Here is a 20,200-nt window from a genome sequence, read left to right as displayed (position 1 = left end):
AGAGGAAAATAGCTTTGTCACGCATCCACCCAGTGAGTGGTACTGTGCTCTGGACCATCTTCAGGATGCTCCGAGTGCAGGCTGGGGTAACCACCCCTTCCCACATGCTCCCCCGGCTCCTGACGGCAGGATCATGTTCTTGGATTTGCACGTGCAAAGCCCTGAGCAGCAGTGCAGGACCGAAGGCTGCTCTGTAGCGGTTTTATCGAAATATTACCTGTTGCCAGGACTTTGGGGGATTTAATTTCTGCTAATTTCAAATAAAACAACTGTAGGCAGAGAATCCTCGGTGCTGAGATTGCCTACGAAGTGAGTCAGCTCAAAACAAAGGGAAAAGTTTGATTCCGACGCCAGAGAGGAGACAGTGATCCCCGCCGCGAGGAAGGGAAAGCTAAGCAGAGCATGCGAGACAGGCAGCAAGGGAAGCAGGGAGGAAATATCCCTGCGGGAAAGCTCCCACACCAGGGAAGAGACAGAAACACACACACTGGACTTGTGGGGAGGGAGAAAGCCCTCACGCCATGTCCAAGGAACAACCAGATGGTCACAAACATGTCTTGAAGGGGAAGAAAAGCAGGGAAGAAACGCACCGGAGAAGTCGTGGGAAGAAGATGAGGGAAAAGCACCAAGCAAGCACGACTGGTGCTGGGGGTCTCTCCAGCAGAAGTGGAAACAGCATCTAAAAGCCAGGAGCAGGCAAAAGCCTCCTGGTAGGTAGTGGGAGGCACAACTCAAGCAAACGGCTGGTGCTCTCCATCGCTGGAGAGGAGGAGGAGAGGGGAAGGGCGCAGGCAGGGCAGCCCAGCGGCATTTCCCAGGCTGCTCTCTGCGATGCAGGCAGCAAGGCTGGGGTGAGGAAAGAGTCCCCATCTCCAGAGGCTCTGCGGTTGCTCCACTGGACCCAAGAAGATGAGCCGGACATGGACACACTTGCACGGGATGCTCTGCACCAGCCCCCCTCGTCTCCGCAGGGGCCAGGGGGCTGCTCCGGCCGGGGCCGGCTGCCCACCCGCGCTCACCCACCAAGGTAAGGCTCTGCCAGGTGGAGCTGGGGGGAGACAGGCTGGCCTGAGGGTGATGGGAAGCAACACGGGGAGGAGATCCCAAAGAGGGCACAGGCGAGAGGCCGCTGGGGTCTGTCCCCTTCGGCAAGGAGACCTCCGAACGCCCCTGGCATCACCTTGCAGACCGAGGGTGGATTCTTGTCTTTGGAAAGGCGCTGCGAGTGGCTTTCCTGCAGACGCTCTCCCACCTCTCTGCAGCAGCGGGCTGCAAGCAGCCTGGCCAGCCGGTACGCCACTGTCCATAGCTTCTCCCTTGGGGAGCAAGGAAATAAGATAAAAGCAGCGTTGGCATTTCCCAACTCTCACACGTGCCGTCTCTGACAGCAGCAGGCATGCTCAGGCTCAGCCAGCTGGTTCCAAACTATCCAGCAGCCTCTGAAGAAGGGATACCAGTAAACCAGCATCGAAAGAGGAATTCACTGCGCCTCTCGCCAGCGAGAAGAATGGGGCTTCTCGCTTTCTCTGCTGGGGTTTGCAACGGGTTTTGCCTTCCTGAGAAGTGATTGCTCAGATGCCGTCCTCCCCACACCTCCCCAGCCTTGCAGCAGCATGGGGAGCAGATGCACGCTCCTCTTCAGACCCCTCACGCAGTACGAGCTCCTCGGGCCATTATACATGCGTGCACGGGAGCAGGGCAAAGCCCGCTGACCTGCTTGCAAAATTGCAAAGAGAATTGGTGAAAATAAAGCTGTCAGAGGCCCAACGTCCTCCCCTCAGCGCTGCATAGCCACAAACACAGCAAACCCGCTGGTTGCTGGCTGCATCTGGCTCATGGTCAGGGTCTGATTTTAATTCTCTCTAAATGTTCTGCATAAAAACGGGGAGTAGAAATGCGGTTGCACTGCTCCTTCTGTGCCTAGGGACAGGAGGCAGCTTGGCTTGCCCACATCTGCTGCTGGCAGCACACAGGGCATCTGCTCTGCTGAGCCAACCCCGCAGCTTTCCCACCTTCACAGCTCCAACGTGTCCTTGGTTTCTCACCCTCTTGCTATTTTTATTTCTCTGGAAATGCTCTGTGTGGCCAGGTGACCTTTATTAAGATAATTTTTTTTTTTTTCTACTGCATGATTCTGCATTAACACGGAGCTCTTTTCTCTGCTGTGCCCTCCAGGAATGGGAAAAGCAGCTACTGCTCGCCTGGCGTTGTAACACGTGAGCTCCTTAGCCATCAAGAGAAACAGCCACCGGATCTGAAACCTGGCAGAGCATCAGGGCCTCTGTAATTAATAACATCTGCATTTTGTTTCCTGGTGGTTCTGTATTTTAAAAAGCAGAGAAATAGTTAAGAAAGTGCAGAAAATAAAAAACTATGCTTTCAAATAAGCATTGTAGTCATTAGGAAAAGGAAAAAGCAGATGAGATCTAAGCATAAATCAACGTGACCAGTTATACATTAAGAAACAGCTGCCTGGTTGTGTTCTGCTCCTCGCGCCTGTCCCCTCCTGCTCCAAAATCCAGGTCCCCTACAGCAATGGCCCCAGGGGCGGAGGAGCCTTAGAGACGTCCATGCCTGATGCAGGCGAGGAGCATGGCAAGCCCGGAGCGCCCCGAGTGCCCGGACCAGGAGTACCCCCACGGCAGCACGGAGGGGAGCACTGCCTGGTAATGAAGATGACGGCAATGCTGATGAGGAGGAGACCGAGGAGAGCAACCACCTGAAGCTACCGGTGAGCCTTCATGCCCTGGGTCCTTCAAGAAGTCCAGCAACCCGCTGAGCCACCGGGAGATGCACAGCGGGGCCGAGCTCTGCGGCAAAGCCTACTCGCACCAGGGCATGCTGCAGCAGCACCGCTGACTGTGCCCCCCGGCAAGGCTGAGCACCCCGTCCCGGCCGTGCAAAGGCACCGCACGTGTTTCACGGGAGGGTGAAAAGCCCACCAACCCCATGGGTTAAGCAAATAGACGCTGGGTTTTAAATTCCACGTGGAAACGGGCAAGGAAAAACCAAACCGAAGCGCGAACCCTCCCGTGCTGCCAATGAGACAAGCGCTGCAAAACACAACCCTTTCACGCAGGGTATGCTGGATATGGTAATTACAGGCAAAATATTTGCACCTCTCACTTTCCTCTCGGGAGAGCCCCTTTCCGAAGCAGAAGTGCGCTTAGTGTTTCTACAGCAATAAGCTGCTTTCTGAGACCAAGAGTAGTTGGTAAAAATGGCTTCTGTCGGGTACCTGGTAGCTGAGGCAATTAAAGAAAATTAAACTGACATTTCTAACTTGCAGTGTAAGAGAGATGTGGAGTGGAGAAATAATTAAAAGTTACTGCTGGGAACACACTGTTTTCACCCATCTGTTGCAAAGAACAAAAGGGCAAGAATCATTTTTGGCTTGCTTCCCCCCTCCACACCTTCCTTCTTGATAATTAATTGCTAGTTATTGCTGCGTCCCCAAATGCTAGAACCCAAGGGTTTTCCAAATGACGACAGAGATATTTAGTGGTCGGTACCCGGTTTATCCAGCCTCGCTTGGTGACAAACAACATTTTGACAGCCAGATCTCCCTGCTCAAGTTATTCACATAAAGGGCTCAGAGCTTCATTTTCTGGTTTATAGCACTTGCTTGAAAGGTCTTTCCAGCAACCGCCTGGGAGCAGCTCCACGATGAAGCTGCGTTCCCATCCCTTGCTGTCTCCTACTGTCCAGCATCATTTGCTTTCCCACCAGTTACACCAGTGTACCAGCTGCATCTGAGCCTCTCAGGCAGGGGAAGTGGTTCTCTGGATGGGAACCCACCGTGGAGCATCCTCATGCAGACAGGGCTCACGCTGCCAGCTCCTCCCAAGAGCTCGGCTGGCCACCTCTGGAAAGGGACTTCCAGCTGTTTTTCACAATTCCATGAACACAGTGCTCAGGAAGGATGGTCCACCCCCCACCCGAGTGTCCCATGGGACCAGAGGTGGGCCTGAAAGACAAGGAATGGCCAGGGGACACAGCAGACATGCCCTGCCAACCTCTTCATTGCAGCAAGGGTCCTGGCATGTGTGAGAAAACGGAAATCCCCTTCTACCATTCTCATTAGCTAAAAGAAGAGAGTAGTATTTATTAAGTGCCTGCTCACCAGATGCCAGCCTGGTCAGGATCTGAGTCCCAGGATGCTCTTCACATGAACCTCACACTTCTTGACACGAACCTCACGCTTCTTGACACAACCCCGTCATCCTGGCCCTCCTCATTACCTCCAGCAGCCGTGCTTGGCTTACGCTTCAGCCCATCACCTAAAGTGCACCCATCTCTGGCCCTTCCTTCCACCTCTCCTGCTATGCCAGCCCAATGCCAGGTTCATTTGCAGGAGACAGCAACAGCATAGGAAAGTTTCTGACATTTCCAGAGCCAGACTATCCCCAGATTTTAGTCTCTCTCATGCAGAGCAAGGCTGAGTATGCCCTGGGCTGGCGTTCAGCACTGACCTTCAGGGATGGAGAACAAGGCTCTGCATGGTTTTAGGATGAGCATCCCCTTCGCCCACAACAGGAGCAGGTGAGGGATGAAGCCCAGAACCTTAGCAGGTATATGCTGCTCCAAAGTCCAGATTGCTCTACTTCAGCCTGTCCAATCTCCTGCATGCAAGCTCTTCCAGGAAGGGTTTGGGGACCAGTCTGGAAGAACAAGGAAGATGCATGCTAGGCTGACTCCATCACTTCCACTGTCAGGGGTGGTGGTGATGTTTTATAGGTCTGTACAAAGTCAGCCAGCAAAACCTTTACAAGACGAGACAGAAAAGCCACTTAAAACTCTTCCTCAAGGGCATTTCCTGATGAGAGAAGCAAAAGAAGCAATTATAGCAAACCGTGAAATAAAAAAGAAGTCAGGTCAAAAGACAGGCAAGTGCATAATGCACTCAGCAAGGCTCTGCACTGGAAATTGCTAAAAGCCCCCCAAAATTGCTTCCCCCTTTAGAGAGTATGAATAGAACAGATCAAGCCAAGACTTCCCTCACTCAGAACTGGCTGTCTTCTGTCTCAACGGCAGCAAGAAATCACATCGAAGGAGCACATCCAAAGAGAGAGCTGTCCTTGTTTCCAGTTTGGAGAGGAGCAGAGGGCTTTTACCTTGCTGCCTCAGGGGGTCAGACATTTACACCAACATTGCTGCCAGCATTACGCCCCTGCGCTTTGGGAGGACATCTCATGTTGCTTGTGTGTTGCTTCTGGATTTCTTATTCTGTCTTTCACAGTGGTAAAAACCTGCTGAAGAGCTGAGCCCTGGTCCCAGACCACCTGGCCATGTAGCACTATTGAAGGCACGTAAATATATCTGTAAATGATGATATATAAATGCAATTACAATAAATGTGTTTGTATTGTAATAGGATTGTCGCTGCCAAGGACACGGGGAGCCTAGCTTTATTTTTCACTCTTGCAGTGATTACTGTCTGATCATTAACAACTGGATGCTGTGTCATAGTACACGAACAGAGAAGGAAATTATGCAGCTAAAACTGGGGATAGTCTTTGTGTTTACATGAACTCCCCTGTCCTGGAGCTACTTTAAAGCTGCTGTTATATCTCAAGTGAATACACTGGAAATACTCTGTATCTACTCATGTATGCCGTGAACTGTCTAAAATAAAATCTCTTGTGCTTTTAGCTGCTGTGGTCTTGAGCAAATCCAGGTATTTGTACAGATGCATAGCTATTTCTGTATGTCTATTACTGTACGCTAGGACTGTGCATCTGCACATGTCCACAAGCGAAGCAGGACACGAGGTCTTGCAACTACTCACAGATGTCTTCCTGTACCTCAACCCAAGCCTGCATGTATCCCCTGGGGTGAGCTTTGGTCCGCGAGACACCAAGGCTGGTGGGAGGCTTCGCAGCGGGTGTGCGGGCAGCGCCGTCTCAGCAGGGGCTCCAGCTGTAGGACCACACAAACGCCTCAGCCTTCTCCACGTGCTGCACTTCTGTCGTGCTCGCACGCTGCTGTGCTGTAACCGGGAGCTGACGTGCAGGTGAAGACAAGACCAGCTAACCACCTCTCTGGTCTCAGGAAATGCAGCCCCCGACCTCCCGGCTCTCTGGGAAGGAAGCATCTCCCAGAGCATGCTGCACCAGGTGAGAACCACAGCCGTGCCTTCTGGCCAGGTCAGCCTTCACCCAGCAGATCTAACACTGCAATGGCAGAAATACTTCCCTGGGGTTGCACTGAACCACGTTACCGAGTACAGACTCTTCTCAACGCAAAAGTCAACACCGCCTTTTTTTCAGGCTCCTGGGACAAACTGTTTTGCATGGTCAGCAGACAGACTTCTACAGGCGAGTTCAATCTTCTTTTTAAACAAGTAAGGTATAAATATGAAATCTAGCTAAGTCCAAGAGCTTCTTAAACGCAAGTATTAAGACATACACACTAGCAATCTCGCTAAGAGGTCCCACAAAGGTCAGTTAGATCACACTCTAATCTTGGGGTCTGGAAGATTAAATGCTGTATCATACCTTCACCCAATTCCCTTTCCCAAACAATGAAAACGAGTCATCCATCACCCACACCACTTACCAAGCAAAAGTCTTCAGACCAACTCCTTGAACAACTGCTGACACCTCAGGTTTTAGTAACTCCTCTTTCTAAATTGCTGTCAATCCACCAGGCAATCCAAAAGAACCCACTGAAGTCACGAAACCATCCCTGCTGACACCACCAGCGGTATTTTCAGGAGCAGCAACAGTAGTCAAAGCATCGAGGAAGCAGAAAATCAGCACAACCTTTTTCAAGCAGGAAAACAGAGGGCAAGCAGGCCAGCAAAACATGCCGACTCTTTTGGGGTAAAACCACACTCAACAAAGAACATCCTTGCATCGAGGAAGATGTTTCTTTTTAAGACATGCCAGGTAGTTACCAAGAATGGCTGTTAAATGGCAAGCTGGTGGCTAGGCTACCTTCCTGTTACCTGTGCATGGCTCCGAGCCCAGGGACCTATTCCTTAAGAGTCCCTTGCAGCCAACGAGATGTGTGCCAGTAGCCTGTACAGAAACGGACCTGCTCAGAACAAATCACTACTCCTGCTTTCAGATTTGAAGCATGCAAGCAACAATTAAGATAAAACCTTGAATGAGACAAGGAGTTGATAGCTCTGATGTTTTCTTCTAGCAGATAACCAAGAGGAAAGCCATTACACTAACTGGATGAGCACATTCATTTGAGCACACCCTCCTCTGGAAAACAACATTCCCACGTAGCAGGGGGCAGGTGAGCAGCACAGCCATCCTGCAGAGAATTTACAGGTGGGCTGCACGCTGGTGCAGAGACCTGTATTACCTGCTTCATGGGCTGGCTCCCACTCACCGGTTGCTCTTTCAAGATGACTCTAATTTTGCAGAGGTCCACAATTTTTTAACTTCTCAAAGCATCAGACACAGCTGGGATCAGCAAAATAAAAACACTGTTTTCCTTTCTACTTCCAGTCTGTTATCCTAGTGAAATGCTACTTATCTGCCATTCTGTTGGAAAGATCTCAGCCCCTGCTCGTTTTCAGGCTGGGAGTAGGAAAACCACAGTGGGGGCTCCTTATGCCAACAGAAACTTGACAAGATCACAGGCAGATCATCATATGATGAAGCCTCACTTTAAATAAAAGCTGCCTACCCCAGAGATTTCAATGCCCTTTGCTCAGATTAATTGACAAATGACGGATTGCTTAGTGCTGCCTGTTTACCTCAAAGACTCCTGCTTCAGACTCCTCCACGCCAGGAGAAAGCAAATAGTTTAAGAGGAGGAGGATGGTAGTAGCTTTTCCTTTGTGCAAGGTGCTATATCTACACTCCACAAGCACGGGCGTATTTACCGTGCAACACCTTTGTTAACAAAGTAAGCAAATAGTACCGTGGGTGCCGAGGACTGGCCGGTGATTCCAGGTCAGGGAGAGCCAGGAGTCTGCAGCGCTGGAGCTATTCTAACTTCTTAAGTCTTGAGACAATTTTCCTGTGATGGAAATGAGTTGGGCAGAAGCGACACAGTGAGGGGACAGGAAAATTAGCAAAGGGTATTTCTACGTTCCACTGTTCACAAACACCATCCAGCAATCAAAAGCACTCACACAATTGGGATCCCCTGCCTAGCTCAGGGCCCCGGCGCTGTGCCGGTGTCCAAGTGCTCCCCGTAACACCCGGCAATGAGGGAGTGAGCGAGTCCTCTGTGCAGCACAGCATCAAAGGGAACGGGTTCTTCCGTGGCCTCTACAGATGCAAACGAGCTAACAGATCGACTGGCTACTCTGAACAAATCACTTCTGCTGAAACAACACACTTCAAAACCTCTCTAATGAAGCAGTGCTGTAGATCTCTCTCCCCATTTAAGCTAGATATCGTGACTGGCTGTGTCTGTTGTAGGCTATCGGCAACTCACAGTGACACTGTGAGAGCGTCAGGGCCTGGGAGAGATTTCCAAACCTTTATTTTAAAAATGTAAAGTGCAGAAGTGATGATCTCTGGGTTAAATTAAGCTCCAAGGGATTTCCTGTAGCTTGCACACGACTTAGTAGAAGTTTCTTTGAAGAGGGTTCAACACACTTTTCCCAGAAACCATCATACATTTTAATTACTCCTTTCACACATCTGAGCACTTTATATGCAAGTCAACCTTCCAGGCAAGTATCTTTTTAATAACCTTTTAGTTAAGCCTAGTAGTTTTAATTTCACCAACCATTTACTCTTCCCATTAAACAGACCTTTGTTGAAAACACTTTCACCATTACGCTCTTACAGGTACAAATTCCACCGACCGCTAACACCAAAAAGCAGAATACCTAGATGATTCCCAATTACCACAACTGTCTAAGCAGAACAGTCACACAACATAAAGGTGCGCATAGTGGTGCAGTTTAATTGGATATTAAAACCCCCCCATAGCAAGAGCACCGCATACCCAAGGGAGAAGCAGGATGCTGAAAAGGGGAGACTGTAGCTGACAACTTCAAAATGGGTTTAGAAGATGAGGGTGGAAACTTAATGCATGATAGCTTCTGGAACGGCTTTGTCACCTTGCTATCTGCCCTCTCTCCAGGTCATTTCAGATTGCGTTGAACAGCACAGTCCCCGCAGAACAGCACCGGTGACCTCTCTCTGCAGATCATTTACCCACTGTCTCCTTTCAGACAGGATTTTTTCCATGTGAAGACCTTTCCTCTTATCTGAGGACTGCTTAGCCTTTCTAAAACCGACCCTTTGCTAAGAGGCCCTGTCAAAAGCCCTTCAGAAACCTAAAACCGCACTGGAACTACCTGCAGAGGAGTGTTTGGAGAAGTCTCACTCACAGCTGTAGTGCAGGGTCCAGAGCCATCCCGGCAGAGACATCTGCGTAACAAAAGCACATCATTTCAGAGACAACATAACACGTCCCTGAGAAGTAGGATGCCAATCGGTTCCCTAATCTGGAGACTTCTTTGAGGAATTACATTAAAACGACCCATTAGTGAGGCCGGGAGAATTAGTCTCCCATTTACAATCAAGCTGACGTGTTGCTGAGGACAGTGGTTCAGCTTGATCTGAGCCAAGGACCTCACATCAAACACTACAGTGCCCACAACTGTACAACACCTATCTGCTCAGCTGCTGCATGGGTGGAAGGTGCTGAGCAGCCGTCACCCACAAACGGCATCACGTTTAGCCCAAGTTCTGAGACACGGAGCTCGGACATCATAACTGTGCAGAAATCCAGGAGAATGCAACAGTCATTTTTTACTCTATGAAATATGCAAACATGCGGCAAAATCTGTGCTTTACATTAAATAGCCTGGTAGGAAACGCAAAGGTACATTACCCCGAAGCTTTACTTTCACTCTGCTGCACAACTTCCTGCTGAAAAGGTAGAACGCATTAGAAAGAAATTAGTGAAATTATGGCAGCTGGCAGGGGAAAGGAAGCAAAGCTTTCTGACACAGAGAGGAAATTAGGGCTGCAACTTAAGGACAAGCTGGATGCTTCTACCACAGTGGTTAACAGCACAGTAAGTGTCATCGAAGCTAAAAACCCCACTGCCATAACCGAGGCAAGACATAACTCTTTGGAAGTTACAGCCTTGGGGTATTCGGCAGCACCCGCCTGAATCTGCAGGGCTGGTTTCTAAGGAAATTTTTCTTCACTAATCATCTGAATCTCAATCAAAGCGAAGAGTCTGGCAGACACTTTGGGCAGTACTCAGACACGTCACAGAACACCAATCACGGTTTTGTTATGGGAAGCTTCGTTATGTGCGAAAACATTTAAATGAAGAAGACTCCTATGCAATGAGTAGCAAAGGTGGCTTGAATCTGGTCTTTCACCTGCTCTTTGAATTTTGTGTTCTCAAACATTTGCTACTGTAATACCCAGCTGGACAGATCTAGAGTGCATGGTTCCATCAGAGACATAAATGTATTCAAATCCCTCAGCCCGAGAACATGCACTGTCATAGTGAAAATAAAACTCTCTTTGCATTATTAATAGACATTCAACTAATCACACGAAAGGGATTGGTACTCCCTTAGATAGAAACATTTATGAAATACAGCTGGTAACTGCTGAGTTTATTAAGGAACTGTTTTGTGGTTGATTTTTTTTTTAAATAACCAACATGATATTTCCCCTCCAAATAAAAAAAAAAAAAAGTAATGGAATGCAAGGGGAAAAGGGATAGGAGGACAACTCTGGACTGGTCTGATTTAGCAAAGACCTGCAACAACAGATCTCCAAACCCAGTGCCAAAGAGCCATCACACTCGAGAGGGCAGGGCCAATTTATCCAGTGACCAAGGCTGCAGAGAGAAGTCTCATAGCCCATGCATCCCTGCAAAAAGCTCGAGCTGATACATCACCAGTTCAGCAAATTGACAGTGCTAGCACGTGTGAGTGACTTCAGCCTTCACAAGTCTCACATTTCATTACTCAGCAGTAATTAGGTTGGGTTTTTTTCATACAAAGCCAGTTTAAAGCCAGCGAGTGCAACCTCTACCAGTTCCACAGATCCCCGTGACGTAGCGTTCCCTACCAGCCACTGCTGGGAAGCAGGTCTGGACTTGACCGGGGCGCGTGCAAATAGACCGCGATCGCGAATGAACTAATTACGATTTGTCCAGTTTGTGTGTGCGCTCATGCCTCCGTAGGGTACCTGACTCGGTGAAGGCATGACCACAGTAATCGCAAGAGTAGGGCTTCTCTCCAGTATGGATGCGGTGGTGGCGCTGGAGCGATGCCAGCCGGGTGAATGTCCCTCCGCACTCCTCGCAATAGAAGGGACGCTCCCCAGAGTGAGTCTGCTGGTGTCTTTTCAGCCTGAGCAGCTGGACAAACGCCATGCCACATTCCTGGCACTTATAAGGCTTGTCTTGCCGGTGGATCACCTTGTGTTTGGAAAGCAGGTTAGGTTTATCAAAACCTTTGCCGCACGTTGGACAGGCATAAGGTTTATAGTCGTCTTCCTCAGATTTTTGGTTTTCTGCACAAGGCTGATCGGTATACTCAACAGTGTGTTGGTTACGGTGCACTATTGACCAGGGGTTCCTAGCCATGCCGTTTCCCAAGATGACCATGGAGCGCTCTATCTTGTGCACGTTGCGTAGGTGCCTCCAGACATCAGCCGTGCGAATGAAACCCTTGTCACACTCCGGACACTTGTGTGGTCTGTCACTAGAATGAATGAGCTTGTGCATTCGCAAATTTGCCGCGCGGAAAAACTCTTTGGCACAGACGGGACATCGGTATGAGTTTTCCACGAGGTGAGTTCGCTTATGTTCCTGCAGCTCGTTCATACCCTGGAAAGAGGAACCACACTTCTTGCACCGATATGGCAAAGCTTCCCCAGAGATGGGCTCCAGGTCCTCTTTAAACACATCAGTGAGAACAGTATTTTCATTATCATTGCGCGCTCTTCTCCGTGGTTTCTTAGACCGCTGAGACGAAGAGTCCTCTAAATCTTTATCTTCACACTGCAGGTCAAAGTTGGTACTGGAGGGGATAAATACCCCAGCTGTACTCTCACCTTGTTTCTGGTAGTAAGTCTCATAGGTTTCTTTGTCTTCACACTGCAACTCTGCAGGAAGCTCCTGCTTACCTGAAGGTCCAGCAGAGTTACAACGAGGACTGCATGTCTGCGAGTAATTCATGTCTACCTCCTCCTGGAGGCTAGATGTGTGGCCCGCCTGCTTGGTGGTCTTTCTGGAATAATTTGAACGCTTCTCACCTGTATCACAAATGTTATTCTCAGTGTCCCAGTCCACGTTCACATCCATCCTCTGAGGCATAAGCTGTGTTCATCTGCAGCTCATCGATGATGCGTATAACAGGAGCTTCGGGTCTTTCATGGTAAGTCCACCTCATTCTCCGCTCTCTTTACAGCCCCCCCTTGAAAATAAAACACCCATTTCATCAGTGATTTTTCTGATATTAACAAAAGATAAAGTTATCACAGTCAAGATTTTTTCCTGACTAAAAGAATGGGACAGACTATTAGCTATGCAGTAGGAGAAACAGAATCATCTACTTATACACACACAAAACAGACATTCAGCATATAAAATACAGACAGACTACATTTAATGAAGTTAAATCCCCTATCATAATCCAGCCTTCACTACAAATATAAATTGATAAGTAATTTCCATTTTAAATTCACCTGAAGATGAGAAATCTTCAGAACTCTGGGGTGCCAACACTTTAGGCAAAGTCCTACACCACAGCTGCCCCACCACAGGTCTTTTTCCGAGGATTCACGCTTAATCCTTGTCTTCACCTTGCTAAACACAAACTAGGAGTACCAGTCACAAGATGTTTTCTTTCAGAAACTAGTTAGGTAACGCAATGAGACCCAGAAACCGCGTCAGTCAAACAGCCAAACCCAGAAGCAATGTACGGAAGGGGCGTCTGGAGAGCTCGGGAGCGCCTTTGGCCTCCCATCCTGACCAGCATTATTATCTTGAGGATATTTGGGGTCCCTGTGCCGCTACCAGTTGGAACCATGCAAAGAAGGCATAGGCAAGGAAAGGCATGGCCACAAAGCTTCCTAATCGTCCTCCCAGGCTTCAAAGCACACCTGGTAATCCTCCAGAGCTGGCCGCAGGAACAACTTCAAATTCTCTGGGTAAACTCCCTCTGCAGACCGGCCTCACTAGCAGAAAATAGGAGCAACGGTCAGAAATACCCATCCGAGTCACAAACTTTCTTGTGAAGAAGATGCTTTCGTTTATGCCATGACAAAGTGTGGATTTGCAAGAGGTTTTCTAGATTTGTCCCAGCAGCTTCTGTTGGCAGCAGCACCACAGGAAGCTTTCACTCACCCGGTTTAAACCTGCATTCACACTGAATTGCTTGGCTAAGCTCAGAAATTGCATTTTTCCCAACCTGACAGATACCTTGGCTGCTCCTCCGACCCCCACCTTCTCCTTCACGCCCACTTTTCATATTCCCTTTACTCCCACTGTTTCTTCACTTCCTCTTAACTGCTTTTGCCTGGGTTACGAAGACTTCTCTGAACACAAGCACATAGATAAAAACACGTCTATGTAAAAACGTAGATATTTCTGCATTTCCATGCGTACATAAAGCTTGTCTATTTAGTTTCAGTAGGTTTAAATAAAGGCATGACAGCAATGTGCATTAAGTGAAAGGTCTTATTCACATCTCAGAAAGGCCAGCTTCATTTGAGACACAAGCTGAGCTTTCTTCTGCTGCGATGCAGAAAACAAGCCTGAATTAGTCTTCTTCATTAGTCACCGCCTGGAACAGAATGGCTCAACTCGGACCGTGCCCGTTAATTTCAGAACCAAGCGGGACCATTGCTCACCTCCTGCAAGGGGCTGAGCACCTCCAGCAGCACGCCGCCCGCAACTCATCTGCCGTCTCCTTTGTTGAAGAAAAACTTTTCCAGGGAGGCTTAAGAAGACGCTCTGACAAAAGCCCGTCCGGTTTCCACTGGGAGAAGAATATTTAAATCACGACGTAGGCTTAAAAATAATAAAAGAAAATCAAAATATTTTGTTTTAAAAAACAGATACTTTTTTTTTTTTCCTCCGGGTTGATGAACCCCCAAACTTTTCCCCGTGGCGCAGGGCACCGTCCCGCTCCGCGCACTCCGGTGTCCCCCCCGCTCCCGCCCTGCCCTACCTGCGGGGCTGCCGCGCCGCCGCCCTCCGCCCCACCGCCACCGCGCAGCCCCTTGCGCCGGCGCGGAGGCCCCCGGCAGCAGCGGCGGCGGCGGCGGCGCAATCGCAGCGCGGCACGGCGAGGCCCGCAGCGGCGGCGGCTGCCAGCAGCGGGGCGGGACCCGGGCAGCACACACACACACACACAGAGCCCCGGTTCCCCCCGCCAGCCCTCGCTCCGGCCAACACCGGCCGGAACCTCGCCCCTCCCGGCTCCGGCGCCTGTTTCAAACCGCCGGCGGGACCTGGAGGCGCGGAGAAACATCGAGGTGGGTCAAAGCGAGCGGGTGTCCTTCCCACCGCGCCTGCTGAAAGGCTCCCCCCAGCCCCCTTCGCCTCAACTCCAGCCCGCTGCAATTCACCGCTGGTTTGTTGGGTTTTTTTCCTTTCTCCTCCCCGTTCGCAATAACCGTGCCTCTTCCCGCAGAAGTTTGGCGGCAGTCGGAGTCACTTTCAAGCTTTGCTTGGTGGGAAGAAACGCTCTGCTCTTGTAAGGAAGGCTCTGTCCACATCCCCGACTTGTGTGTCTCACTTCCACCTTGAACGAGCATTTCTTCACCCCACACGCCCAGAACTGCACTCAGCATCTTCAGCCAAGTCTCACCAGCGGCACGATTTCCTCGTTGCTCGTGGAAGTCCTCTGCCCGACACATCCTGGGATCCCATTTGCCTTTTTCAAAGCCACAGTACGATCACAGGCCATAGGTGTTCTCAGGCTCCTCTCCTCCATCCCTTACAGCTGATAAACCAATCCGGAGCAGCACTTTTGACCTTTTCTCTAGCACCATTTCTGGAATATTTCTCATTTTATCGTGGCTCTGCAGCCCTCCCTCCTGTTCACGTTCCCCATCAGCACATTTCATTCCTCCACGTCCATTTTCACATTCCCATCATTAACGTAACGGTTCCACAGGAGTCACCCAAGGTCCAATCCCCCAGGAGCACCCAACAGCTCCTGTTCAACTACAGCCAGTGGTCCCTGACCCCATCCCCTCAGCGCTCTGTGTGTCCCCCCCATTATCATACTGACCCATTCTGCGCTTCCTGCAATCGAAACTACTCTCCAACATCACCGTGTGATCTCGCAGAGATTGCTCCTGCTTTTAACGCTGCAGCTGCGTTGCACACTGGACAGCTATCTTGCTGTCTTTTAACAAAACTCTCACTTTTTGAAACAGGCTTCTACAATTAACAGCAAGTACAGAACTGAAATTAAAAGTGAACAAGAGCGTACGTAGCTAGCATGCAAATATGGTATATAAAAATGCTCAAAGTTCTGGTTTTTTCTGATCTCACAGATCTCTCTAAAATTAAACATGAAACCAGAAACTACTCTGCTGGGAGCTGAGGAATAGAAACATACCTACCCCTTTCACAGGGAAAAGCGAGCTACTTTTGAGAGCACAGTAAGTGGCAACTCAGTTTCTTCAGATTAGGCGGTTAAAAAAACAAATTGGCAACATCCCTTTAACGACAGTCCTTGAATCCATGGGAAACCCACGTGCTGCTTAGTATGGCAAACCTTGTAGAGAAAGAACCATCATTCCAACTCTCAAACTGGGGAAAAAAGAATATTTTCATTATTTTTATTATAATTTTCCTGAATTTAAAACTCTCAGATGTTTCTTACTGCAGTGCAGTAGCTGGGCAGGGTAAAGGCTTTCTTCCACCTAGACCCAAGACTCACGGCATCACGCACGCCTTCCACCTCCCTTATGGAAGACAAGCACACAACCCTCCCCTTGTTCATCAGTTCTCCTAAGGAAAACTCCAATAATATATAAGTACATATGGCACCACTGTCTCCCCAACCGAGCATGTCTGTGCGGGGTGCAGATGATAAACAGCCATTTTTAAAAAGATCCAAATCATGGTTTATTACAACTAATGCATTAAAAGATGAGAGGATGTACGGCGAGAAGAGAGGGATGAGCCAGTCTGGCCAAGTGGGCTGTACAGTGGAAAACCAGCCCCAGGGGGTGGTGATCATCTAGACAGCAACACCGTAACTTAGAGACCATGTGCACACAGAAGCTCTAATTAAACACGTCAGTCTTACAAACGTAGGTGCCCAGATGAGTCCAGCTAGCCCTGATCATATCCAACAACTGCACGTCTCTGTAGACTTCAACCAGATAAAATGGCAGCATTTCCTCTTGCGGCTCCCAGGGAACGGCCTAATGCCAGCAAACAATGGTCTTCCTCACAGGGATCATGGAGGAAATGATCAAAGCACCTCCAGAGGTGGGCTCCAGGTCCTCCTCCTCCTCCTCCTTGAAAAGCAGCAATAAGAATGATGCTTTCATCATCCTCATCTCTTCTTGAGGCTCCTCAGTGTTCAGAGGAAAAACATTCTAAACATTCATCTCCACACTTCAGGTCAAAGTTGGTGGGTTGGTTGACTTATGCTTCTGGTAGTTAAGTTCCAAAGGTCTCCTCCATGTTGCAGTTCTATATGGATTCCTTGTCGGACTGAAGGTCTAGCAGGATGTATCCACGACTAGAAGGTGGTGAGTAATCTTCCTCCATCTCCAGCTGGAAGTCGGCGTTGCAGCCCACCCTTTTTCAGGTTTGTCTGGAATCATCTGAGTGTTCCTCACCTGCGTGACAACTGTCATTAAAAGAAACCAAGTCCGCCTCCATCCTATGGTATCATATCGTGCTTACTTGTTAGTAATTGTGGAGACAGGCAGAACAAATTCCTGTGACCTCTCATGGCTGGCTTCTTTCATGTCAGCTTCCTTAGAAAAGAAACAAGAATTTCATTACCTGCCAGGCAAAGCTAGCATTTAAGGTGTCAGTTTAATTGAAAATACTTTAGTAGTAATAACTAATGCAGAACACTCCAAACGGTGTCTCAAGGGTTAGATCGAGGACCCAGGGCAACTCTATTCAGTGCACCGTGTCTTCTGTTGTTGGTCCGAGATGAGATAGAAAAGGGGTTCTATGGCAAGGTAATAAAACCAGCATGTACACGCCCCAACACTCAGACTGACAAAAGTGTCAACACACTCATAAAATTAATGAGCACAGTCCCAAAACGAGCCTCTTGCTTTTAGTAACGAAGAACAGGCCACTCTACTAATGTTTCCCTTTTAACCTAAAATAAAAAACAAAATTCAGAGGTCTTCAGAAGAATATACTTAGCTCTATCAAGTTCCAAAAATTTTAATTTTTCATCCTAGTACTGAGGTATTTAGAACGTACTCCACCTTCTATTTCATATGTTCTGTTTATGAGCACATGATTTCATTAAATTCTGCATTCTAACCCTTTTCCATCAACCTTGATGAGTTATCCCAGCACACAAAAAAATAAGCTGTAATCCTCAAGGGGAAGGAGGCAAAAAATTAAGTGAAACCCCTATCTCTTTACAATACATGATTCCTATTAGAATGACATTATTGGTGCTTTGTACCCTTTCTTCATTTATATTCTCAGCACACATATATGGATCCCAAATCCTTCTTTTTCTTTACGCTACCTCACTTTTATATGTTTTAAATGTGAAGAGTCTGTCAGGACAGATGAGTCTCTGCAATCTACTATTTATCAGGTAGATCTACTTTGGAATAATTTTTGTTTTAAAGGCTCAGACTCTACACTCCCATGTTTCCCTTAAATTCCCTAAAAAGCGCAAACTTGCTTGCTGTCACAATGAGGGCTTAAGATATTTTATGAAGGATTTAAAATCGCATCATATCAAATTTGAATTTTTATTGGCCATATAGGTTTCTCCTCCGACATCTTGCTTTGTTTTAGGACTGCCATAAACACTTTAGAGAGCCTCAGATTTCATTTAACACCTTAGGGAGCCTCAAACTCTTCTACATAAAACAAACAAAAAAACCACCCAAGTTTTCTTCAAAGAGCAAGCTGAATTCAAGGAGACTTAACTGATATTTGGCTGAAGCTTGAAGTTTTAACTCCCCAGGGGAAAGACAGGCTCCCTTTAGCACACTGAACTCTGGTGAAAGACTGGCAATAGCAGTTCCCTGTTAGAGATATCGAATTTTGCACAAACACCATCACAGCACCCAACAGCAAGTGATTACACCACATGCAACATGCTACAGCCGCAGAGAGGGAGAGCGAGCAGCCAATGCTCCAGCAGTAATCACAGAGAGTGCGATTAAAAGAAGGTTCAGGATCTCTGACACTGTCCTCTCTCAAATTACCCAGAGCAAGGAATTGTTCCACTATCTCTAGCCAGCTCCAGCCTGTTATCGTAACGTGCTTTTTTTCTGTGAAGCTTGCCGGGATATTCTAGGTCTTTGGGTCCCAGGCAAACAAGGCATTCAGAAGAAACGAACATGTTGAGAAACCAAGTCTTAAGTACAGTGAAAGTCAGATACAGTTAGAAAATCTGGAGTCAAGCTGTAGAGAACATGGAACGCTTAACAGGAAGAAACTAAGCAAGCACTGCAAAAAGCAGGCTAGTTAAGTAATAACTTTCTGGCATGCTTTAGTTTCTCAAACTTGCATTTTCCTTTGCACATGCTGATGGGCAAAGGAAACTGTTAGCAAACTTCTATGCAAAACTATTGTCTGATTTCACAAACATCTCTAGCCCAACTCCAACAGCTCAATTCAAATGCTGGACGGGCAAGACTGTAAAGGAGTCTGCAAAGCAATAACCTGACCCTTCTGGTGCACGACAGAGGGTACATATGCAAGAACATCCATACCCTATGGCTTCCTGCAAGGACTGGCTGTGGTTTTAGAGGAGATGTATCTGTTATCTGCATGTGTACCTTATACGTGCTTAGTTTTGAAAGCCCACAAAATGCATACGCAAGCTTGTTAAAAAGTTAAAGGAGAAATCTACCTGCTGAACAGTTCTCTCAATACCCTTGACCTGTACTCATTGGTTTTTATTGCAACTCTTGGATTACTAGGTTGGCTCAGAAAAGCATTTGACAATCTATTCAAATAACCATTCAGCATAAGGGATTTTTACTGGAGTACCTGATTAAGCGTAAGTGGGATGTTTTCAGTGGTGCCCCAGGAAAACGCACACTCTCGGTGAGTTCTTTTATGATTAAAAAGGAAACTGAGCGAGCAGCTCTGACTGAAACACGGTACATCACTCGAGTCACCCCAAACCCTCCCCAGGGCCTGTCCCCCCTCTCGCCCTTCGCTCTTCCCAGGGGAAAAGGGCGACGGGCGGGCAGGAGGCTCACACTGCCCGCGGCACGGCCCTCCCTGCAGCGGCCCCCCCCGCCTCAACCCGCACCCCCTCACCGTGCTCGGCGGCCCCAGCCCCGCGGGCAGAGCGGCAGCCGCCGCGTTTCCCCCGCGTCGGGCGAGGGCAGCGGCCCTCACAGGCCGGGCCGGCCGGCAGCCGCCATGTTGTGCGGGCACCATCTGCAGGGAGGGGTAAACACACCGCCCCCGCTGATGACGCAGCCTTAGCCCCGCCCCGACGGACAGCTCCCGCCGTCAATTGGCGGTCCCACTCTGACGGACAGCTCCCTCCACCAACCGCTGCCCGCGTCAACGGCGGCCCGGCGCAGCCCCCTCAAACCCACGGGTGAACGACACGCCCGGGGACCGGCCCCCGTCACACCTCCGGTGACCGACACTGCCAGAGATCAGCCCCTGTCACACCCTCATTGGACTGACACTCAGGGGCCGGCCCCCGTCACACCCCCGGCGGGACTTTCACAGCTGCAGACTGGCCCCGTCACACCTCCAGTGCGACTGTCACACCTCCAGTGTGACTGACACCGAGAGCCCAGGCCCGTCACACCTCCAGAGTAACCCACACACCTGGAGGCCAGCTCTTCTCACAGCCCTTTGTGTGAGGAACGTCCTCCTGTCGCATCCCCAGTGTGACTGACACCGCCAGGCACCTCCCCTGTCACACCTCCACTGTGATGACGCAGCCAGAGGCCGGCCCTGTCACACCTCCGATGTGACTGACACCGCCAGGGACCTCCCCTGCCACACCTCCACTGTGATGACGCAGCCAGAGGCCGGCCCCCCTCACACCCCCAGTGGGAATGACACAGTCGCGGACCAGCCCCTG

General features: G+C 49.1%; 1 protein-coding gene across 13 annotated transcripts in view; it reads right to left on the bottom strand.

The window, feature by feature from the left end:
* Window positions 1-19,996, bottom strand: part of LOC129209705 (zinc finger protein 3 homolog) — a 44,411-nt gene extending 24,415 nt beyond the window's left edge. The window contains exons 1-7 of one of the 13 annotated variants that reach the window (XR_008578156.1): window positions 19,414-19,552; window positions 16,837-16,910; window positions 13,812-13,971; window positions 9,817-12,373; window positions 9,278-9,350; window positions 7,882-7,980; window positions 4,473-4,661 (exon numbers count right to left, since the gene is read on the bottom strand). Coding sequence is in view for 2 of the 13 variants with exons in the window: in XM_054834513.1 (XP_054690488.1) it covers window positions 11,095-12,273 (1,179 nt within the window). In the remaining 11 variants the exon portion in view is untranslated. The other 12 variants (XR_008578157.1, XR_008578152.1, XR_008578154.1 and 9 more) reach the window with 12 other exon arrangements.
* Between the last annotated feature and the right edge of the window lie 204 nt (window positions 19,997-20,200).

This window comes from Grus americana, chromosome 8 (assembly GCF_028858705.1).
Source record: "Grus americana isolate bGruAme1 chromosome 8, bGruAme1.mat, whole genome shotgun sequence".
NCBI classification, from domain to species: Eukaryota; Metazoa; Chordata; class Aves; order Gruiformes; family Gruidae; genus Grus; species Grus americana.
Note: the sequence above shows the minus strand (reverse complement) of the source record. Positions and strands in the feature narration are given on the sequence as shown.